The following is a 25,285-nucleotide window of genomic DNA, read 5'->3' as shown; positions in this document are numbered from 1 at the left end:
ATCTCCAACCTGATAATATTCTAGTCTAGTCTACTCTCATCTGATAGCATTTTTACTTTGCTTCAAACCTCTCCTTATATGTACATGGAGTACATATAAGGAGGAGTATTGTGAGGTAAATTATGTAGCTTGAACGTCTGTTCATTCACCTGCATTCAGCCTAATGAATAGACCTGGATTAATATCTCTGCATACTGGTCTCTCTCTCTCTCTCTCTCTCTCTCTCCCTCTCCCCCTCTCTCTCTCCCCCTACATTGATTAATTAGTAATTATCTTTCACCTAGTCCCAACGGTCTCTTGTGCTACATTGCAGGTGTTTGCCATGATAATGGATATATGAAGTTATCATCCTCTGGCACAAAGTGGCGGTGACATTTAACTAAATCCCTTCGGTTATCTCTGAACAGTCAAGGTTACAGAGGTAGCTGCACTTAGAAGTGTCATTAAGACACAATAATTAGCCCTCATTTGTAAAGCTCATGTAAATAATTCCAGATAATTGTTGTCATATCAGTCACGGAGCTAAACTATATGTGCTGTGTACACATATTGTCTGTTGACTGTGGCAGGCTGAGAGATCATTGAGACAATCAGAGTTTCTCAGATGATTCTTAGACTGATTCCCCTGACAGAGTGCAGCGCTAAATGGGGTAAGTCTAACTCTCCAGGTCATTAACAATATATGAAGTCTCAGTGTTTGGTTGTTGTGTTCCCATTGACGCTGTAATTATACAAATTATAACAGATCTAGCAAGCACGAAACAACACCAAGCTTTTCAAAATGATTTCCTAGTAATTGGTGGTTTGTATGCAAACAATGATCCTGATCTCAATATTGTAAGGTTCAAACTTTGGCCTTTTGTGAGATTGGACAGTTTAGACCCATGTCAGGCACCATAGTATTCCCCCCTCCCTACCTTCCATCTTCCCTCCTTCCCCTCTCTCGCCCTCCCTCCTCCCCGCTTCCTCTTCCACCTCACCTCAAGCTTGGGGATGCTTTTATTCTCCAAAGTGAGAAATTGGAATGGGGGTTTCTTACATGGAGAACTGGTGACTTTGCTCTGGCTCTGAGAGGGTCAGGACTCATCTATTCTTCACAGAGAAAGTTCCTCTTCCTCATTACAGCTTGTTATATCCTTATATGATGGCTTCCCAGAGCCTAATATATGGGGCGATTACAAGCCTGCATTTTATCGCTTCCTTTCTTTCGCTGCACCTGGGTGGAAATGTCACATTATGGTGTCACATCTGTTTCTGGTAAAAGGTTATTACTGAGTCTAGGGCATGGGTGAACCCACAAAGAAATACACAGATCATGCTGGACTAACATTTTCTGTTCAAAGATGCAGCAACAAAAAAGTGTCTTATTTGTCAAGTAGAAATTATGATTTCTTGTTTGGTGAAAATGAAAGGACTGATCATGTGATCAGTATAATTTCACTGCAGTGTGTATCACACAGTTCATCATACTGTATGAGTACTCATGAATATGACTGAGACAGTTCCTTTCACTCCAATCTAACAACATCGTCATTAATCATGATATTAACACACGGTTGTGCAAATTCCCACCTTCCACTGTAATTCCAACCAATAGTTCAAAAAGCTAAAATGTTCACACATGGTAATTTCATCATAATCTCTCTATCCTCTCTACCTCTCCTCTGCTGTGCCAGATAGTGTATGGCAGCCTGGTGGTCAATAGCTAGTCCTCAGGCTGAGGAGAGCAGAAGAGAGGTGCTTGGCATTAACTGGTGTCGCCTCTCCACCCTGAGCTCCATCACCACACTCCCCTCCCAGGGCCTGACAGTGGGGTGAAATACTAGCCCTCTTAGCAGCAGCTCCGTCATTCATCTGTTCCCTGTGGTGGCTGAACCCCACACCGCCACCACCACACGCCCCCACTCTACTCCCATTGTAAAAGCGGGTGCCCGTCCGCCCGCTCCTCTCCACTGGGTCTCCAATAAAAAGGCATACATTTTCAGCTCTAGTGGCATTCTGATCTCTTTATATGTCCGACATACAATATTAAAATTAGAATGCCGTTGTAAATCCAACTTTAGAATCCCTCCCAGGCCTCTGCTGGGAGGAACTCACTGGAGGGCTGGGGATGGTGTTGGGGCTGGTGTTGGGGCTAGGGCTGGTGGGTCGCCCCTCTCTTTTATGACGAGACTGAAAGCACAGTCGGTAGTGAATCCTGCAACAACAAAGAAAACTAGAAATCGTACAACACGTCCTGATGGCAGAAATGTCTTATGGTTGATTAGAAAGGAGAAGAGTGGGATGGGTCCGTCAATGCACCACTCTTCATATTTGACCATACAATTAGTCTTTGCAGACTGTCTATGCCTTTAAAAATAACCAAACTAGTGAACACATCTAGCAGATTTGTGTTACTGTAGTGTCACATCAGGTGAACTGACAGGTGCCGTGTCAGTTCAATAGAGGCATTTAAACTGAACATATTGTGGTATAGCAATCTTCATTCGCTTTGAAAACAACATTTGGGCACCAATGTTAATTAGCTAATCAAAATCATTTCCTCCAAAGAGAAAGCCAATTGAAGCCATTTTACAGTTAATAATCCCAACTACTCTTCAAATTCCAATTCAAACACAGTTATATTCCCAATCCTGATGCTCACCCAGCTCTCAATCCAGATGAAAGAAAGGCTCATGGTGTAAAAAGACCATGCGGCAAGGAGCGAGCTATTGTCAGTCAGTACACTGGAGATGCTATCAGGGCGATCCATCCGCCTTCAAACATTAATAAGGATTGGAGAGGAGATGTGAAATGAAATGAGAGCGACCCTATCAGTCTGGAGATGGAAATAAATCTGTGCATTGTGGTTTATCAAAAGAGCAGTTTGGAGATGATAGGCTAGATAGAGGGCCTCTGCTGGGAGGGACTCACTGGAGGGCTGGGGATGGTGTTGGGCCTGGTGTTGGGGCTAGGTCTGAGGCTAGGGCTGGTGTTGTGGCTAGTGCTGGTGTTGGGGCTAGGTCTGGGGCTAGGGCTGGTGTTGAGGCTAGGTCTGGGGCTGGTGTTGTGGCTAGCGCTGGTGTTGGGGCTAGGGCTGGGGTTGGGGCTAGGGCTGGGGCTGGTGTTGTGGCTAGAGCTGGTGTTGGGGCTAGGGCTGGGGTTGGGGCTAGGGATGGTGTTGGGGCTAGGTCTGGGGCTAGGGCTGGGGCTGGTCTGGCGCTGGGGTTGGGGCTGGTGTGGGGGCTAGGTCTGGGGCTGGGGATGCGTTGGGGCTAGAGCTGCTGTTGGGGCTAGGGCTGGTGCTGGTGTAGGTTGGTGCTGGGGTTGGGCTGGTGTGGGGGCTAGATCTGGGGCTGGGGTTGGGGCTAGGTCTGGGGCTGGTGCTGGGGTAGGTCTGGGGCTGGTGTGGGGGCTAGGTCTGGGGCAGGTGCTGGGGTAGTCTGGGGCTGGGGTTGGGGCTAGGGCTGGTGCTGGGGTAGGTCTGGGGCTGGGGTTGGGGATGGTGTTGGGGCTAGGTCTGGGGCTGGCGCTGGGATTGGGGCTAGGGGTTGGGTCTGGTGTTGGGGCTGGTGTTGGTGCTAGGGGTTGGGGCTGGTGTTGGGGCTAGGGGTTGGGGCTGGTGTTGGGGCTGGTGTTGGGGCTAGGTGTTGGGGCTAGGGGTTGGGGCTAGGGGTTGGGGCTGGTGTTGGGGCTAGGGGTTGGGCTAGGGATGGGGTTGGGGCTGGTGTTGGGGCTGGGGCTGGTGTTGGGGCTAGGGCTGGGGATGGGGCTGGCGTTGGGGCTAGGGCTGGGGCTGGGATTGGGGCTGGGGTTGGGGGCGGAGTTGGGGCTAGTGCTGGGGATGGGGCTGGGATTGATGCTGGGGTTGGGGGTTGGGGCTGGAGTTGGGGCTAGGGGCTGGGGCTGGGGTTGGGGCTGGAGTTGGGGGCTGGGGTTGGGGCTGGGGCTGGGGTTGGGGGCTGGGGTTGGGGGCTGGGATTGGGGCTGGGGTTGGGGCTGGGGATGGGGCTGGGGCTGGGATTGGGGCTGTGGCTGGGGGCTGGGGTTGGGGGCTGGGGTTGGGGCTGGGGATGGGCTGGGGCTGGGATTGGGGCTGGGGTTGGGGGCTGGGATTGGGGCTGGGGTTGGGGGCTGGGGTTGGGGCTGGGGATGGGGCTGGGGTTGGGGCTGGGGTTGGGGCTGGGGCTGGAGCCTCCATTTAGAAAGCAGCCCTAGAGTTGGCTCTAGCTCAAATGCAGGGAAGTGCTAGAGAATGTTTAGGGGCCAGCTCCTACATTTCACTGACAGGTGCTTTAAATCCCATGTCTAGACTGATGCTGCCGTGGCCTGGCTGCCTGGCTCCTAGATAGTGAATGACTAACCTATGTGATGAATAGATCCACAGCCCCATCATGTTTTATTCACTGTGTTACAGCACCATTGACAAAGCAATACCTCACAAGTGGGGTTATACCAAAATCTAAAAAGAAATGGAACAACATGGACAGGATGGAATCAGTCAAGTATAATGGATGATAAGCAGGAAAAAAACACATCTCTGTTTGACCTTGAAACTCCACCATCAAAACCACCAAAATCTCCTAAACCCAACAAAAACCGCCCTGTCTACCTGTCCAGAAGCGCCTGTCTGCTAACTCTTGTCAGATGTTGAGTGGATATACTGTATACCCAATTTATGACTACACAATTGACAAGGGCAGAGCAATCCATTGTGCATACATCTGCAGAATTATTTTGGGATTCATCCAATTACTAATGAAACCTTGTTGACTTTCAGATTCTTGCCAATCCCCTCCCTCTTTTACACAAATACACACACACACACACACACACACACACACACACACACACACACACACACACACACACACACACACACACACACACACACACACACACACACACACACACACACACACACACCTTTCTCTCTGCTTCTTCGCTCAATATCAAGATGGAGAGAGTGGAATGCACAAATACAGGCGCAGACAGAGCTGACCCTGCCATGCACGATAAGGTCACCCCTGGGATTGGCCAGATTATCTCTGTCAACCACTTGGATAGAGCACAGTCAAATGATGCATCAAGCAGTCATTTTCAGGTGGGGAAAAAAATTACAATTCTTCACCAGGTCGCTATTTGCTTTTCAAAGTGCCCTTGTAGTGTTTGGCTGTAGCATTTATCAATTGCAATGTTGTGAATTGTTTTCTGTTTCTGGGCCTTGTAGAGAACACTGAATCATGTTTAGAGATGGTTACCGAAACCCGGTATTAAACGGGCCCGGGGGCTAAATTATGAAAGACCGTAGTATCGATAAGCTCGGTTCTGCTTTCAGTACTGGAGAAATTAAGAAAATACATTTCCTATTTATTATTGCTACATAAACGTTATCTTGCACATTTTATCTCACCGACCGTTTTTAATTTGTAGTAAGATTAAGACATTCGTCTATGATGCAATTTCACTATTTCCAATCCAGAAGAGATGTCTCTGACGCTACAGCACACACAGCACCCTGCTCTTAGTTAGTGGCGACGGCGGAGAGAACTAAACGTTCAAAGTGTGGTTACACATCACCAGAGTCGATGCTGACAGCGCTCGTTGCCACAAGTGCAAGTGCACTTTTGCTTGTAGGGCAGAAACACAAGCAATCTGTCCAAACATCTATCGAATGTGCATCATGTACAGGCAGAGAAATGCACAATTTTCATCTGCCTAGCTTGTAGTTCATCTCTCGTTGTCTGATCTACGTTAGGTATGTATGCTAGCAGCCTAGAGCCGACACACGGAGTTAACTAGATTATGTGAACATGGGTTCATGATCAAAAGGAACCATTAGCCAGCTGATTGTTCAGCTATGGGTGCGTTCAGAAATTCAATCACCCATTTAAAGATTTTGCAACTTTTTTGTTAAAGTTGCAGCTACAATGAACCAACCCACTCCTCCCTCTAATACCGCTGGTCCAAGCCAAAGACCAGTCCAAAGCCCCTTCACGCTGGCAGCTAGTGGGAGGATGACTGAGGAGAGGGTGAATGAGTGACACCTAGCTGTGATCAAGTTCATAGTGAAAGGCCTACACCCCTTTGAAACAGTGGAGTCCAAGGGCTTTAGGTAACAGTCTGTCAGTATATATTGAGTTGTATAAATGTTTAGGATATAGTAGTATAAAAGTGTTGTATGTTAGTCCCATCACTCCACAATACACAACAACACAATAATTAAATCATGATAATTCAACACATGAAAACTATCTTTTTTTTTTACTGTAATGAGATGAGCAAGGCACTTAACCCCAAATATACCCCTCCCTCCAGGAGTTACCTCAGTGACACATTAATTCCTACCTGGTAGGGTGTAGAAAAGGCCAACGTGATCACTGAGCTGAAGGACGTGCCGAAGCTGGCCATCACATCAGACGGGTGGACCAGCCTCTGTCAGGACCACTATCTCACTGTTACAGTGCACTACACAAGCCAGGGCAGCGTAAACAGAAGGTCCTCCACACCAGGGCAGCATAAAACAGAAGGTCCTCCACACCAGGACAGTGTAAAACAGAAGGTCCTCTACACCAGGGCAGTGTGAAACAGAAGGTCCTCTACACCAGGACAGTGTAAAACAGAAGGTCCTCTACACCAGGACAGTGTAAAACAGAAGGTCCTCTACACCAGGACAGTGTAAAACAGAAGGTCCTCCACACCAGGGCAGCATAAAACAGAAGGTCCTCCACACCAGGACAGTGTAAAACAGAAGGTCCTCCACACCAGGACAGTGTAAAACAGAAGGTCCTCTACACCAGGGCAGCATAAAACAGAAGGTCCTCCACACCAGGACAGTGTAAAACAGAAGGTCCTCTACACCAGGACAGTGTAAAACAGAAGGTCCTCCACACCAGGACAGTGTAAAACAGAAGGTCCTCCACACCAGGACAGTGTAAAACAGAAGGTCCTCTACACCAGGGCAGTGTGAAACAGAAGGTCCTCTACACCAGGGCAGCATAAAACAGAAGGTCCTCCACACCAGGACAGTGTAAAACAGAAGGTCCTCTACACCAGGGCAGTGTAAAACAGAAGGTCCTCCACACCAGGACAGTGTAAAACAGAAGGTCCTCTACACCAGGGCAGTGTAAAACAGAAGGTCCTCCACACCAGGACAGTGTAAAACAGAAGGTCCTCCACACCAGGACAGTGTAAAACAGAAGGTCCTCTACACCAGGGCAGTGTAAAACAGAAGGTCCTCCACACCAGGGCAGTGTAAAACAGAAGGTCCTCGAAACCAGGACAGTGTAAAACAGAAGGTCCTCTACACCAGGACAGTGTAAAACAGAAGGTCCTCTACACCAGGGCAGTGTAAAACAGAAGGTCCTCCACACCAGGGCAGTGTAAAACAGAAGGTCCTCCACACCAGGACAGTGTAAAACAGAAGGTCCTCCACACCAGGACAGTGTAAAACAGAAGGTCCTCCACACCAGGGCAGTGTAAAACAGAAGGTCCTCCACACCAGGACAGTGTAAAACAGAAGGTCCTCTACACCAGGACAGTGTAAAACAGAAGGTCCTCCACACCAGGACAGTGTAAAACAGAAGGTCCTCCACACCAGGGCAGTGTAAAACAGAAGGTCCTCCACACCAGGACAGTGTAAAACAGAAGGTCCTCTACACCAGGACAGTGTAAAACAGAAGGTCCTCCACACCAGGGCAGTGTAAAACAGAAGGTCCTCCACACCAGGACAGTGTAAAACAGAAGGTCCTCCACACCAGGACAGTGTAAAACAGAAGGTCCTCCACACCAGGACAGTGTAAAACAGAAGGTCCTCTACACCAGGACAGTGTAAAACAGAAGGTCCTCTACACCAGGACAGTGTAAAACAGAAGGTCCTCTACACCAGGACAGTGTAACACAGAAGGTCCTCCACACCAGGGCAGTGTAAAACAGAAGGTCCTCTACACCAGGGCAGTGTAAAACAGAAGGTCCTCCACACCAGGACAGTGTAAAACAGAAGGTCCTCTACACCAGGGCAGTGTGAAACAGAAGGTCCTCTACACCAGGACAGTGTAAAACAGAAGGTCCTCTACACCAGGACAGTGTAAAACAGAAGGTCCTCTACACCAGGACAGTGTAAAACAGAAGGTCCTCCACACCAGGGCAGCATAAAACAGAAGGTCCTCCACACCAGGACAGTGTAAAACAGAAGGTCCTCCACACCAGGACAGTGTAAAACAGAAGGTCCTCTACACCAGGGCAGCATAAAACAGAAGGTCCTCCACACCAGGACAGTGTAAAACAGAAGGTCCTCTACACCAGGACAGTGTAAAACAGAAGGTCCTCCACACCAGGACAGTGTAAAACAGAAGGTCCTCCACACCAGGACAGTGTAAAACAGAAGGTCCTCTACACCAGGGCAGTGTGAAACAGAAGGTCCTCTACACCAGGGCAGCATAAAACAGAAGGTCCTCCACACCAGGACAGTGTAAAACAGAAGGTCCTCTACACCAGGGCAGTGTAAAACAGAAGGTCCTCCACACCAGGACAGTGTAAAACAGAAGGTCCTCTACACCAGGGCAGTGTAAAACAGAAGGTCCTCCACACCAGGACAGTGTAAAACAGAAGGTCCTCCACACCAGGACAGTGTAAAACAGAAGGTCCTCTACACCAGGACAGTGTAAAACAGAAGGTCCTCCACACCAGGGCAGTGTAAAACAGAAGGTCCTCCACACCAGGACAGTGTAAAACAGAAGGTCCTCTACACCAGGACAGTGTAAAACAGAAGGTCCTCTACACCAGGGCAGTGTAAAACAGAAGGTCCTCCACACCAGGACAGTGTAAAACAGAAGGTCCTCCACACCAGGACAGTGTAAAACAGAAGGTCCTCTACACCAGGACAGTGTAAAACAGAAGGTCCTCCACACCAGGGCAGTGTAAAACAGAAGGTCCTCTACACCAGGGCAGTGTAAAACAGAAGGTCCTCCACACCAGGGCAGTGTAAAACAGAAGGTCCTCTACACCAGGGCAGTGTAAAACAGAAGGTCCTCTACACCAGGGCAGTGTAAAACAGAAGGTCCTCTACACCAGGGCAGTGTAAAACAGAAGGTCCTCCACACCAGGACAGTGTAAAACAGAAGGTCCTCCACACCAGGACAGTGTAAAACAGAAGGTCCTCCACACCAGGACAGTGTAAAACAGAAGGTCCTCCACACCAGGACAGTGTAAAACAGAAGGTCCTCCACACCAGGGCAGTGTAAAACAGAAGGTCCTCCACACCAGGACAGTGTAAAACAGAAGGTCCACCAGGACAGTGTAAAACAGAAGGTCCTCCACACCAGGGCAGTGTAAAACAGAAGGTCCTCCACACCAGGGCAGTGTAAAACAGAAGGTCCTCCACACCAGGGCAGTGTAAAACAGAAGGTCCTCTACACCAGGACAGTGTAAAACAGAAGGTCCTCCACACCAGGACAGTGTAAAACAGAAGGTCCTCCACACCAGGACAGTGTAAAACAGAAGGTCCTCCACACCATGGCAGCGTAAAACAGAAGGTCCTCCACACCAGGGCAGTGTAAAACAGAAGGTCCTCTACACCAGGACAGTGTAAAACAGAAGGTCCTCCACACCAGGGCAGCGTAAAACAGAAGGTCCTCCACACCAGGGCAGTGTAAAACAGAAGGCCCTCCACACCAGGACAGTGTAAAACAGAAGGTCCTCCACACCAGGGCAGTGTAAAACAGAAGGTCCTCTACACCAGGGCAGTGTAAAACAGAAGGTCCTCTACACCAGGACAGCGTAAAACAGAAGGTCCTCCACACCAGGGCAGTGTAAAACAGAAGGTCCTCTACACCAGGACAGTGTAAAACAGAAGGTCCTCCACACCAGGGCAGTGTAAAACAGAAGGTCCTCTACACCAGGACAGTGTAAAACAGAAGGTCCTCCACACCAGGGCAGTGTACAAATCACAAACTGGCGAAGTAGTGGCAGAGGAGATCTGAGACATTCTGGAAGAGTTTGAGATAGAGCCGAGCAAGTTTGTAGCTGTGACTGTTGATAATGCTGGCAATACGGATGTTGCCATCAAGAGGCTACACATCCTAAAAATAGATGCTTTGCGCACACATTGAATCTAGCAGAGTAGAACCTCTACTAAATGGGCAGCCCGAATCAGAGCAATGGTCATGTGGTTCAAGAGTTCCTCGATGTCCAAAACAGTCTTAAAGGAAAAGCAGCAGCTCCTTGGTAAGAAGCCAGTTCAATCTATTAAAGTATTATTTAGAAATTCCCACATTTAACAATTTAATTCAATATAAAGGGTGTGGTAATTAAATGTATGTTGGATTTTGTTGTTGTTAAGTCCTTCCTCAACACTCACTCATCCTTGATGGAACTCGCTCTGTCTAATGATAGAGAGATTCATGGAGCAATATCCAGCGATCCAACCAGCAGCCTTGGACCCACGACTGCGAAAAGCAATGACAAAGGACAACCTGGACCGTCTGAAGGACGAGGACATCCGTAAGGCTGAGGAGTTTGTCCAGCTCATGAGAATCCTCTATACATCCACACTGTGTGTGTCATGTGAAAAGAATGCCATCTGTGGACAGATCAAACCCATCCTCCACAAACTGGAAGAGCACTTCACTGTGAAGCATGAAGATACTACGTTTGTGGCAACCATCAAAAAGAAGGTGTGGGAGAACCTCTCCAAGTGCTATCAGGATGAGGACATTCAAGCCTTCCTGCATGAGGCCACAGCAATGGACCCCAGATTTAAAGGGAGGCTGGTGAGTGACGCCACCTGGGTCAGGCTGAGGAAGGCAACTGTTGAGGCCAATGTGACAGGAGCAACACCGGGGCTGTCAGAGGAGCCGGAGCAGACAGACACAGAGCACCAGCAACAAGATGAGGAGTCTGAAGAGGAAGGAGAGGAAATGGAGGAGACAGTCCCTCCATTGTACAAAACAAGGAGTGCCTTGGAGGAGCTGTTCTCAGAGGAGGACAGGGAGTTGAGGTTGACGACCCAACAGGACACCTTGTCCCTCACCCTCAGCGAGCGTGTTGACCTAGAGGTCGAGCTCTACAAAGTCCTGCCTCCCATCCCCATGGCTGAAGATCCTGTGATGTGGTGGTGAGAGAAGAGAGCTACTCTGCCCCTCCTCACAAACATTGCAACAAGCTACCTCTGTGCTCAAGCCTCCTCCAACCCTAGCGAGATTGTATTTTCGACTGCAGGGAACACAATAAGCCAGGAGAGATCCCAACTTCTGCCAGAGAAGGCAAATATGTTGATCTTTCTCCAGAAGAACTGCTAAGAACTGTTAGTCCTTCTGCAGCCTACCTGCAGGCCCCACCCATGTTGTTCTATACCACTGTATTTTATTTTGCAGGAAAATATTGTTTATTTTATTTGTTTTACATTTCCATCATCACAACATTAGTCTATAATAGTGATTTGTTCAAAACATTGCTGTTTCTTTTGCTGTAAATAATTGTTTATTTAAATTGTATTTATTTGACAAAGGATTGTAGCGATTTGCTTAAATGGTCAGGTGCCCTTTAATTTATATTTATGGGAAACTTTATACTACTAATATAGTACTGTATTTACAACACTTACAAAACATAATTGCCCCTATCAATATAACAAAATCTCAACTATCCTGATCCAACATTTCGCTAGTTGTATGAATCCCAAAGTGATACAAAATTGTAATATTTGACGGTGGCAGTTTCATGGCTGTGCTAGACATTAAGTCGGAGGCAGTCTGATGATGATATTCTGCAGCAGAGCAGATAGCACAGAGAAACAGGGACTGTCTGGAATGACAGGCCTGTCCTTGTTTTCATTCAGGGCTCAGGAGTCTACAGGGCCAGCGGGTTCACTGAGGTGGCTCAATTAAACATGACCTTCCCCTGGCCCTGCCATCACTAGCAGTCCTCATGTAAATGGCCACAATCTCCCTCTGCTCTGTCGCACCTACAACATCATAAATAAAATAATGCTTATTACCCATTTAGTAACATTCTGTATTCATGCCCTGATAGGCTATTTAAACATATAGAGAGGGAAGAAAATCCCCGTCCCATATGCTTAGTGAGGCTTGACGTTATCTTCCCCTCAGCGTTTGATTGATAATAATGTGTCCATTTGTTTTGGATTCACTACAGAGGTCAATATTGTGTTGGCTCTGGGTTATGTGGAGTTACAGTACAGAGCAGCTTCATTTCACTTGCAAAAACTCCTCACAGTGCAGATTCATAGCTAAATGAAAATACTATTTGGGAAATACGTTAACAGTCAAAACACACCTACTCATTCACGGGTTTTTCTTTATTTGTACTATTTTCTACATTGTAGAAAAGTAGTGAAGACATCAAAACTATGAAATAACACATATCCCACCTCTTTAAGGAATACCTGGGATAGGATAAAGTAATCCTTCTAACCCCCCCCCAAAAAAAGATATAGATGTACTATTGTAAAGTGGTTGTTCCACTGGATATCGTAAGGTGAATGCACCAATTTGTAAGTCGCTCTGGATAAGAGCGTCTGCTAAATGACGTAAATGTAAATGTAAAAGAATCATGTAGTAACCAAAAAAGTGTTAAACAAATCTAAATATTTTTAAAAAAATCAGATTCTTCAAAGTAGCCAGCCTTTGCCTTAATGACAGCTTTGCCCACGCATGGCATTCTCTCAACCAGCTTCATGAGGTAGTCACCTGGAATGCATTTCAATTAACAGGTGTGCCTTGTTAAAAGTTAATTTGTGGAATATCTTTCCTTCTTAATGCGTTTGAGCCAATCAGTTGTGTTGTGACAAGGTAGGGGGGTATACAGAAGATAGCCCTAATTTGTAAAAGACCAAGTCCATATTATCTCAAGAATAGCTTAAATAAGCAAAGAAAAATGGCAGTCCATCATTACTTTAAGACATGAAGGTCAGTCAATACGGAACATTTCAAGAACTTTGAAAGTTTCGTTAAGTGCAGTCGCAAAAACCATCAGGCGCTATGATGAAACTGTCTCTCATGAGGACCGCCACAGGAAAAGAAGACCCAGAGTCACCTCTGCTGCAGAGGATAAGTTCATTAGAGTTACCAGCCTTAGAAATTGCAGCCCAAATAAATGCTTCACAGAGTTCAAGTAACAGACACATCTCAACATCAACTGTTCAGAGGAGATTGCATGAATCAGGCCTTCATGGTCAAATTGCTGCAAAGAAACCACTACTAAAGGACACCAATAAGAAGAAGAGATTTGCTTGGGCCAAGAAACACGAGCAATGGACATTATAGACAGGTGGAAATCTGTCCTTTGGTCTGATGAGTCCAAATGTGAGATTTTTGGTTCCAACCGCCGTGTCTTTATGAGACGCAGAGTTACTGAACAGATGATCGCCGCATGTGTGGTTTTCCACTGTGAAGCATGGAGGAGGAGGTGTGATGGTGTGGGGGTGCCTTGCTGGTGACACTGTCAGTGATTTATTTAGAATTCAAGGCTCACTTAACCAGCATGGCTACCACAGCATTCTACAGTGACAAGCCATCCCATCTGGTTTGCGCTTAGTGGGACTATCATTTGTTTTTCAACAGGACAATGACACAACACACCTCCAGGCTGTGTAAGGGCTTTGACCAAGAAGGAGAGTGATGGAGTGCTGCATCAGATGACCTGGCCTCCACAATCACCCGACCTCAACCCAATTGAGATGGTTTGGGATGAGTTGGACCGCAGAGTGAAGAAAAAGCAGCCAACAAGTGCCCAGCATATGTAGGAACTCAACTTCAAGACTGTTGGAAAAGCATTCCAGGTGAAGCTGGTTGAGAGAATGCCAAGAGTGTGCAAAGCTGTCATCAAGGCAAAGGGTGGCTACTTCGAAGAATCTAAAATCTAAAATCTATTTTGATTTGTTTAACACTTTTTTACTTACTACATGATTCTATTTGTGTTATTTCATAGTTTTGATGTCTTCACGATTATTCTACAATGTAGAAAATTGTACAAATAAAGAAAGGTGTGTACAAACTTTTGACTGGTACTGTATAACAAATGACTCAATTTGCAGGAATATTTCAGAGAGAAAATATACAGTACAGTAAATTCAATAAGAATTGAAGAATACCTTACTACAAGTATTCAAGCTTTTGAAAATTGACAGTTTCATTATTTTATTGATTGATCCACACAACACAAACAATGACAAATGAACTGACTAATCCATCAATTTAATTTGGTCAGGGTGACAGTTTAAACAAATCTGTATTATCTATTATTAGGCTAAGAATCTGAGTAATTTGTGGAACGCTGAGAGAAGGGACTGGGAGTATGAGAAGGGTGTGTGTGTGTGTGTGTGTGTGTGTGTGTGTGTGTGTGTGTGTGTGTGTGTGTGTGTGTGTGTGTGTGTGTGTGTGTGTGTGTGTGTGTGTGTGTGTGTGTGTGTGTGTCAGGGAATGAGGAATAAAAGAGGGAGAGGACTGATCAGCTCACAAAGATGTGATCAGACATTCAGGCAAATGTTTATCCTGATATAATCAGTATGCCCTGTCCATCCCACTTGGCCTTACATCCTCTGGGAGCTGGAAGCAGGGGGCCGCTGCAGTCTCATCCAGCCCCATTGCAGGGGAGGAGATCTGGGCTAGGGGTAGAGTAGGGAGAGGGTGGAGGGGTGTAGGGATCAGGCTCCTGGTGGCTTTCAAATGGCCCTCTCTCTCCCTCTGTGTGCATGCAGCCACACATTCACAGCCCTGTCACTTAAAGCAAAGCAGATGCCTACATTCAATTCCAGCTTCACAATTGGAAAAGCCTTTTGCAGCGAAACGTGAATGGGAGCAGGGCACCGAGGTCTAACCGGTGTCACTCTACAATAAAAGGGAGGCCTTGTTTCGTGAAGGAGGGAGAGAGACTTAACCCTCCCTCCCTCTAACACAGAGAAAGGCATTGGAAATATGCCAACTCAATCACATTGCTGAGCACATAAACAATGGAAAGAGAGCGAGCTTCAACCATATGGTCCTGCTATACATGTCAGGCTCTCAATTTGCCGTTCCTGTAATACTTGAGAGCGTTGTAACATGTTTCTGCCGGGGTGAGTCCTTGGAACAGGTTAAAATACAAAAGCCAGCAATTCCTTTGAGACAGATGAAAAGTCAGATGGTCGCTGTATTCCAGATGTATCAATTTCCTTGGATATTCAGTCCATGCACTGGCAGGGGTGCCGGCATGGAATGGGCCGTGTTCCAAAAGCTAATATTCTGTTGGCCGGAATAATGCAATTATTATTTTCCTAGCTATCAGCCTAAGCACAGAGTGCCATCTGTTATACAAAGCAAACATACACATCTCAATTGCCCAACAGACAGCTGCATGGTCACACGTCCACATCGCCACGGAACTTTGCCAATCTCCACATCGCGCCAGAACTTTGCCAACACAAGAATTTTGAGGGGGTTCCATGACAGTATTTGGATTAACAGGGTCAGTGTCCTTAATGGCACCCTATTCCCTACATTCCCTATGGGCCCTGGTAAAAAGTAGTGGACTACATAGGGAGTAGGGTGCCATTTAGGATGTAGACAGGGTATTTAAAAGACAGATTCCTCTACAATCCTGATCTACCTAAAAATGCTACACAAACACAAACACATGAATCAGCTAGCCGAGCCCAGAGGTTCTACTAGATCCCAGCAGTGTCTGTCTGCTGCAAGGCATGTCTGTCTTGCAATTCCATGGCAAGCTACAACAATTCCAATGGCACAGTTACAGAACTGTTAAATACCGTCATTAGCTGGGCTAAATTGTTGAGGCAGTAGAGGAGTTTTAGCAGGCAGATACGTATAAATTACACCAAATTTGTCTAAAAACAACCATTATCCCTTGTCCAAAAAAATCCTTTACATAGCCCACTGTATCTACCATTAACACACTGTACAATTCGGTATCGATACTTTCCATTCTATTACAAAATAATGCCAAGACCATTCTAGAACGCCTGCTTCCTAAAAGGGGAGCTATGGTCACTGATTAGTCAAATGAAGACAGAACATTAATTCACAGAACTAAGACATACACTTAGACACCTGCGCTTAACTGGAGGGGACAGAGGCTTATGCACCATTTGCAAAACAAAAATGGTAATTCTGACCATCTGTTTCACTGAACTGACTGGCTGCACAACTGGTGCCATAATAAGAGCCTTTTCACACTAGCACAGCCCTGTCCAATACAATCTTTAAAATCAAAATATGGTAATACGTTTACAGACAGTTCAGACAGACTAAGGTATCATACATCACATGCAGCATTCTGGACTTTACAATCATCAATGATCAGTTAGCTCAATTAAAAAACTTGAGTTGCTTGAACTTGATTTCAGACCTTATTCACTAGATACATATTCATTGATTGGTTTTGTCTACAAGGCTATTAAAAGTGTTACTGTAATATGTTACTAATTTCCCTGTACTATATGAGCTTGAAGCAAACAGGTAAAAGACTGTTAAGCCAAAAATCCTTCCCTCAGTCCCTCTCTCTACAAGCCACATATTGGTCGAAGACATTAACTTTTACTATAAAAATGTAAAAATACTCAAGTTTGATAGAGGGAATGGCCTTTAATTCCGTAGCGAGTCCTAATGTATTGCTTCATTAACATAATGTTTGATATGCAAAACATTTCTAGACATTGAATAAGATGATGAAAATAATTTTTCTGAAATCTGCTTTAGATTGTCAGCCTGGCACCATTAAATGCAGAACCTTGTCAATATGAAAAAGGCTTAAAAAACCTCCTAGATCTAATTAATGTAGAAAATAATTAGCAACGATGTTAAAAAGAAGTGACTTGGCAGACAGATTAAGTGGCTAAAAAGTAAAACAGCAATTAAGATCACGGAGGGTTAGAGTGTGTACACGTTAGATTATACAACTGACTCATACAAGGCAAAACCCCCAGCATTTTGTCTCTCACTCACACAAACACACACACACACACACACACACACACACACACACACACACACACACACACACACACACACACACACACACACACACACACACACACACACACACACAAACACCACTCTCTCTAACTGCTGATAAAACTATGAACAAGATAGCTACTACATCACGAAGCCCAAAGCTTGGGGGACCTACCTGACAATAAATCAATTATTTGATAGAAATCATTAATACATCTTTACTTGAATTCATCTGTAGATAGATGTGGCTAGAACCTATACACTTTTCCTATTTTTAATTTGGTAAACTGATTGCCTTTTTTTCATCCTTTAAATTGGCGTCTAATATCCAATTTAGCGAAACATTGTCTATGCATTCCCTCAGAGATTTCTACATCATAATGTTACTACAGAATACTTCATTATGAGTCCTGTAATACAAATACACACAGCTGACCATTCTACCGTTTGGCTACATCTATTGGCTATATAATGGTTCATTATTATGATTAATCTTTCACTGTGAGGGAAATAGTATGTGGCTTAGTTGGTAGTGCATGGTGCTTGCACTGCCAGGCTTGTGGGTTCGACTCATGGGGCCACCCAGATGCAAAATTCATGCATGCATTACTGTAAGTTGCTTTGGATAAAAGTGCATGCTAAATGGCATACTGCATATAATATAAATGGCATATATAATAGAATATATTATATAAATGGCATATATTAAATATACCTAGACACCTAGATATAATGCACTAGTCTGCTAAAATAGAACCCTGGACAGAAAGCAGGCTCACCAGTACCTATGTACAGGGCATGTAAATCATTTGGCCACATCTATTGGTTATATAATGGTCAAGTCTATACCTAGAAATATAATTTGGTTTCTGAGTTGGGAGATAGGCTCTGTATGGTCTCTAGTCATTCTTTTATAGGCCTGTGTGTGTGTGTGTGTGTGTGTGTGTGTGTGTGTGTGTGTGTGTGTGTGTGTTTTGCTCTCTAGTCTGTCTGTCTGTCTGTCTGTTAGCCCTGGAGACAAAGCTATGGTGTTTGGAACCATTAGAATCTTCAAGGTCACTCCCCCTGACGTTTGACCTCTGAGACGGCTCAGTCTGTTTATTGACATGTACTTGAACCAGCCAATAGCAGACGAGGACCTGTTAACACACCACTGAGATGAAAAGCACCCTCTGATAAAATATGCAGCATTGATGGCTGCAAATTAACTACAGGGCGAACAAGCTGATGAGATTTTAAATTAGCTATTATTTGTCTGAATTGTCTTCTACCGGCCACTGACAAACAAAAGAAACAGAGGGAAAAAGCGCAGTAGTAGCGACAAGGCATTGACGGTTGTTGCACTCACCTGTGAAAGCCCCAGGTATATAGACACCGTCTCAGAGATGTACAAAAACCTTCCCTCCTTGTTTAGTGTAAATACAAATCCATCCAGGGACTGTGGGAGAGAGAGAAAGAGAGAGAGACGGAAAGAGAGAGAGAGAGATTGTGTTAGATGCGGTGTATAGTGGTATACTGGTACAAAGAATGTAGAGGGAACCCTCTGAGTGTCTCTGTCTGTCTGTCTGTCTGTCTGTCTGTCTGTCTGTCTGTCTGTCTGTCTGTCTGTCTGTCTGTCTGTCTGTCTGTCTGTCTGTCTGTCTGTCTGTCTGTCTGCAAATCAAAATTACACCTCCTCACGTGGAAGGTAATATCTCTCATGATGACAGTAGAAATTAACAGTGTGTGAAAGCAGAAAAACAATAGCAAACAAACCCAAGTTGGCACAAACAAAGAGAATAAAACGTACAGCAGTTTAAAACATATCATCATCATAGTAGTCCATTCCATTCCAGTCCATATCCATATGATGTGTGTTCTCCCCCCTGCAAAGTCTACTAAAATATGCTGGTTAGGTCTATGCCAGGATGCTGGTAAAGTCTATTCAGTATATTGATCCATTCCACACAAGGCCCATGTAATATGAGTGTCTATTCTCTTCCTGGATAGTCTTCATCCAGTCAAAATCCATGTAATGTGTGTTTTTACTTCCTGAATGTTGTCTACTCCAGTATGCTGGTTCAATGTCTAATGACGGCCCTGCTATTGGTTCACGACGGGACGCAGCGCTCTGTTCTGAGCCCAGCCTCCAACAGGCAACAATTAAGACACCCAGGTCACTCAAGTTAATTACTTCTGCTCCCCCACTGGCTTCTGTAGGGGCAGCTAACCACAGGCACACGCCACAAAGAAAAGTCCAAACGTAGCCTAATATATGGAGCAAAGCAAAGGCTTCTCCCTCTCCCTCCATCTCCAGTCTGGCGCTGTGACTACAGGCCCTGATTGCACAATGTCACCGTCGCTGATCTGATCACCTTTTCTAGGAAAATGAGGATTACTCTGTCGTGTTGCGGGCAGTGTTGCAGCTCAGATGGCTGTGGAATTTCATATTTGTGGGCGCTTTTCCATTTATTTTCCATTCATTTATCAACTTAAAAGGAGCACCAAGCAGCAGCTGGTGAAAGGATAGAGAGAGAGACGAGAGAGAGAGAAGAGAGAGAGAGAGAAAAGTGAGAGAGTGATAGAAGAGAGAGAGAGAGCAAAAGCGAGAGAGAGAGTCTCCGTATCCGCTGATAAAACAGGGCAGCCTGGGGCTATTTATGCAGCTGACAACAGCAACTCCCACTGAGGCCCTGCTGCAGCCAGCTCCCAGCCAGCTCCCAGCCAGCTTTCCCAAACACACACACATCTGCCAGGGGGAAGGGGAGCTTTATATTGCTCTTCCTTACATTACACATCTAACGCTAGCACCGATTTAGCGCCTAACATCTACAGAGAAAGAGGACTCATAGTTTGGCTTTTTGTTAGCTCTCGGCATGGGAGAGGCACATGCATCACGTCTTGGGTGGGTCTGGAAAATATGACATTTTATCATTTATATTGCTCTCAAGGAGAAAGCAGCTGAACAACTATTATCTTAATTTGCACAGATTACAGCGATAATTGTCCATATTAGATTGTGCATCTTAAACTGTGCATTAGCCTTTAATATAAATAATACAATTTCAAGTATATAATTTATATCAACCGTAATTTTGACTTTCTGTTTATATTTACTGTGCATTCGTCACTAAGAGCATCTCCACTCTCTAGTATCCTACTTGTCATCAAATAGCTTCTACCGGTCACTGTGTTCTGGTGGAGAGCTAAGCTGGAGGCCCTTTATTCTAGTAGCACCAGCCAGTGGTTCTATATCCTTCCTTCCTTCCTTCCTTCCTTCCTTCCTTCCTTCCTTCCTTCCTTCCTTCCTTCCTTCCTTCCTTCCTTCCTTCCTTCCTTCCTTCCTTCCTTCCTTCCTTCCTTCCTTCCTTCCTTCCTTCCTTCCTTCCTTCCTTCCTTCCTTCCTTCCTGTCAGTTCATTTCAGTTCCCCTCAGGGAGAGCACCTCAGCGCCCCAGCAGCAGTGACACACTCTGCCACCCCTTGACCAGAGGATGGGGGCTCCGGCGGTGTAACGCTATCATCCGTCCCCACAGATCTCACCCTGCCTGTCACACTGGGCCCCAGCACTCACCCCTACCCAGTCTCCAATAATTTCTCCCTGTCCTCCCTGCCCGATCCTCTTTAAAATGCCTAGCATCTGCGGCCCAGGAAAGGCAACTCTTTAGAGGGGGGAGATGATTTGCAGAGCTGAGAAAATGCTACACAGACCGGAGATGTACCGTTCCTGTAGCTAGCTTCCATCTCCACAGTGATAAACGGCCACTGTTTACAGGCTAACCACTGTATAAAGTGCGCTATAAATCACAGCGTAGACAAACTTCTGGGGGAGAAATGTGTTACATTAAAATGGGATTCTAAAGTAATTTATTTAAAAACATTTCTGGCTGCTTTGACTGAGTGACGCACCTGTTGTTGTGGTGTGCAGTGGGAGTGGGGAGTAGGAGCAGATCCTACAGTGTTAGGTTGATCTTGTTGGCAGGCCCGGACCTCTAAACCCTGGCACCACACAGCCCTGTCCTCTGGACTCTAACCCCTGGCACCACACAGCCCTGTCCTCTGGCCTCTAACCCCTGCTACCACACAGCCCTGTCCTCTGGCCTCTAACCCCTGGCACCACACAGCCCTGTCCTCTGGACTCTAACCCCTGGCACCACACAGCCCTGTCCTCTGTCCTCTAACCCCTGGTACCACACAGCCCTGTCCTCTGGCCTCTAACCCCTGGCACCACACAGCCCTGTCCTCTGGCCTCTAACCCCTGGTACCACACAGCCCTCTCCTCAGCCCTGTTCACTAGCCCAGCTAGTGAACTCTAACCCCTGGCACCACACAGCCCAGCTAGTGAACTCTAACCCCTGGCACCACACAGCCCAGCTAGTGAACTCTAACCCCTGGCACCACACAGCCCAGCTAGTGAACTCTAACCCCTGGCACCACACAGCCCAGCTAGTGAACTCTAACCCCTGGCACCAAACAGATGAGAGAGGGCATCAGACTCCCGCCTGCTCAGAGACCCAACCAGTAACTAATGTTACTATAAACCTCTACCCAGCCACTGTACAGATGTTAACTATCAAGACATTTTAATTAAATATTGACAATACATTTGAGGACATATCTTTACGGAGATGATCCTGGAAATATCAATAAACAGGTCCTTTACTCTGTACACACAAACCAGACAACCATGACAGAGTCCTTTAAGCAGTTACTTAATGGAACTGACACCTGTTCCTTCCAGAGGACAAACAAACTTCCTGTGAAGGACACGGTTTGGCAGACATCAATCCTGGCCAGAGAGAACCCTCTCTCCTCTCGGATATTAACCAACCCAGTGGTCAGATTAGATGGGGCTCATTAACTATCAACATATCCTTACTATTAGGCCCGACAAAATGGAGAGAGGCAGAGCAGCTGGCAGTAGATCGGGACGGCTACATGCTCACACCAGCCCCCCCACTTCAGTCCTCCGCTGGCCCAGACCCGGCCGCTTAGAACAATCACTGCAATTAATACCTCCAGCAGGGCTGGGCACAGCAGTGCTAATACGCAGACAGGCACACATACACACAAGCACACATGCACGTACGCACACACACACACACGCACAGACACCCACCCCAGATTTACAGGCACACCTACTCTACACACAAATCCCAGCAACGGGTTGGGCTATTACGCCCAGATCATGTCCTCAGTAAATTACAGTGGAGTGCTCTGGTTGGATTGAAGAAAAACATTTATTGGATGAAAAGAAAAAGCCACATAAGAGATACGGTGTGTGTGAGAGAGAGAGATAGAAAGAGAGGTTGGTAGATAAACATGTAGAGTGTGTGTGGGGGGGTGTAAAAGATCTTATCAGAATGTCTAAATTGCTATGGGAGAGCTGTGAGAAATATTTTCCATTGAAGTCAATTTTGAGGCTGACAAGCCATGTAGAAATGTGCAGCATATGGCTGGTGTGTATTTATTGATTTATTGAAGGCACCGGCTCAGGGGATGCTCAAATCACTCATCCTACCCTACACTGAGACCCCCTTCAAATCACTCATCCTACCCTACACTGAGACCCCCTTCAAATCACTCATCCTACCCTACACTGAGACCCCCTTCAAATCACTCATCCTACCCTACACTGAGACCCCCTTCAAATCACTCATCCTACCCTACACTGAGACCCCCTTCAAATCACTCATCCTACCCTACACTGAGACCCCCTTCAAATCACTCATCCTACCCTACACTGAGACCCCCTTCAAATCACTCATCCTACCCTACACTGAGACCCCCTTCAAATCACTCATCCTACCCTACACTGAGACCCCCTTCAAATCACTCATCCTACCCTACACTGAGACCCCCTTCAAATCACTCATCCTACCCTACACTGAGACCCCCTTCAAATCACTCATCCTACCCTACACTGAGACCCCCTTCAAATCACTCATCCTACCCTACCCTGATACCCCTTTCAAATCACTCATCCTACCCTACACTGAGACCCCTTCAAATCACCTATCCTACCCTACACTGAAACCCCCTTCAAATCACTCATCCTACCCTACACTGAGACCCCCTTCAAATCACTCATCCTACCCTACACCGAGACCCCCTTCAAATCACTCATCCTACCATACACTGAGACCCCCTTCAAATCACTCATCCTACCCTACACTGAGACCCCCTTCAAATCACTCATCCTACCCTACACTGATACCCCTTCAAATCACTCATACTACCCTACACTGAGACCCCCTTCAAATCACTCATCCTACCCTACATTGAGACCCCCTTCAAATCACTCATCCTACCCTACACTGATACCCCCTTCAAATCACACCATACTTATTGTGCCCATTTGATTTTGTGCTTACCTTGGGGGAAAATAATCTCTGCTTATGCTGAGCATGACACTTTTATTGGCCCTATTTAGAGCAGAAATGACCCGTGATAGACATCCATTTCAAATAATACTACTCCCCAGTGCCTCTACTCTCCCTCCAGCCAACCACTCTCTGTACCGTTAGACTGGAGCTCCCCAGTCCCTCTACTCTCCCTCCAGCCAACCACTGTCTGTACCACTAGACTGGAGCTCCCCAGTCCCTCTAGTCTCCCTCCAGCCAACCACTGTCTGTACCACTAGACTGGAGCTCCCCAGTCCCTCTACTCTCCCTCCAGCCAACCACTGTCTGTACCACTAGACTGGAGCTCCCCAGTCACTCTACTCTCCCTCCAGCCAACCACTCTCTGTACCACTAGACTGGAGCTCCCCAGTCCCTCTACTCTCCCTCCAGCCAACCACTCTCTGTACCACTAGACTGGAGCTCCCCAGTCCCTCTACTCTCCCTCCAGCCAACCACTGTCTGTACCACTAGACTGGAGCTCCCCAGTCCCTCTACTCTCCCTCCAGCCAACCACTGTCTGTACCACTAGACTGGAGCTACAGCTAACTCTTAGAAAAAAAGGTTACAAAAGGGTTCTCTGGCTGTCCCTGTAGGAGAACCCTTTTTGGTTCCAGGTAGAACCCTTTTTGGTTTCAGGTAGAACCCTTTTGAGTTCCATGTAGACTCTGAGTTCCATGTATGACTCTGTGGAAGGGTTCATCATGGAACCCAAAAGGGGTTTACCTGGAACCAAAAGGGTTCTACCTGGAATGAATAAGGGTTCTTCAAAGGGTTCTCCTATAGCACCTTTTATCCTAAGAGTGTAAAGCATCAAACACTTATTCTCTCCTATTCAGTGCAAGTCATTTTCAGAAGCCAAAGCCATTCACACTAGACAGATACTAAACACCGCAATTCCAAAAAGTAAGAGGGAAGAGTATGACCAATTAGATTGATGTGAACATATTCTATTACTATAATCATATGTGGGGAGGGGAGTGGGGGTTATCACATTATAGCACAGGCAGGAGATATCACTTTATCTACTGACTGTCAAGTGCTTAAGTAAGGCTGCTGGCACTAAATAATATCAAGAAAATTTAAAGACAATACTGATTAGCTAGAGTCATCTAATCTAACCAACGTCACCTTGAAATCAGTATTGTTCTGGTGGTCACAGAAGAAAAAGTTGGCCTGCTGATACAATACATGGAATAAATATTAACATATAACAGGGGAGAATATGATCCCTTCATTCAGTGGATGTGTCCCAAATGGAACCTTATCCCCTATAAAGTGCACTACTTTTGGCATGGGCCATTAGGGCTCTGGTCAAAAGTAGTGTACTATATGGGGATAACAGGGAGCTGAGTAGGGAACTACTCCTGGCTGTGTTCCCCAAACTGCCACCAATGTACACTGTGGAAAGTTCCTTCCTCCGGGTGACTAGCCAACAATATTGTTTCAACCTCCCTGTGTGCTCGGATTGAATTAAGTGATAAAAGCCACCTTGGGGTGACGACGGTAGAGCAGACAGTAAAATCTAAGTTAAGGGAAGCAGCAGAGAGACAGGAAGGCTAAGCTATACAGTCACGTTATAGCTAGGGAGACAGGTGGCGACATGGGGGAGACAGAGGGAGACAGGTGGCGACATGGGGGAGACAGAGGGAGACAGGTGGCGACATGGGGGAGACAGAGGGAGACAGGTGGCGACATGGGGGAGACAGAGGGAGACAGGTGGCGACATGGGGGAGACAGAGGGAGACAGGTGGCGACATGGGAGAGACAGAGGGAGACAGGTGGCGACATGGGGGAGACAGAGGGAGACAGGTGGCGATATGGGGGAGACAGAGGGAGACAGGTGGCGACATGGGTGAGACAGAGGGAGACAGGTGGCGACATGGGGGAGACAGAGGGAGACAGGTGGCGACATGGGGGAGACAGAGGGAGACAGGTGGCGACATGGGGGAGACAGAGG

At 46.4% G+C, this 25,285-nt stretch overlaps 1 protein-coding gene across 2 annotated transcripts in view; it reads right to left on the bottom strand.

Moving 5' to 3' along the window:
- Positions 1–25,285, bottom strand: part of LOC106611225 (neuronal PAS domain-containing protein 3) — a 478,408-nt gene that overhangs the window by 99,586 nt on the left and 353,537 nt on the right. For both annotated transcript variants that reach the window (XM_014211204.2, XM_014211210.2), the window contains one exon: positions 18,295–18,384. In XM_014211204.2, the coding sequence (XP_014066679.2) occupies positions 18,295–18,384 (90 nt within the window). The remainder of the gene's footprint in view (positions 1–18,294; positions 18,385–25,285) is intronic.

Source organism: Salmo salar, chromosome ssa09 (assembly GCF_905237065.1).
Source record: "Salmo salar chromosome ssa09, Ssal_v3.1, whole genome shotgun sequence".
Taxonomy (NCBI): Eukaryota; Metazoa; Chordata; class Actinopteri; order Salmoniformes; family Salmonidae; genus Salmo; species Salmo salar.
This window is presented reverse-complemented; position numbering and strand designations above follow the sequence as displayed.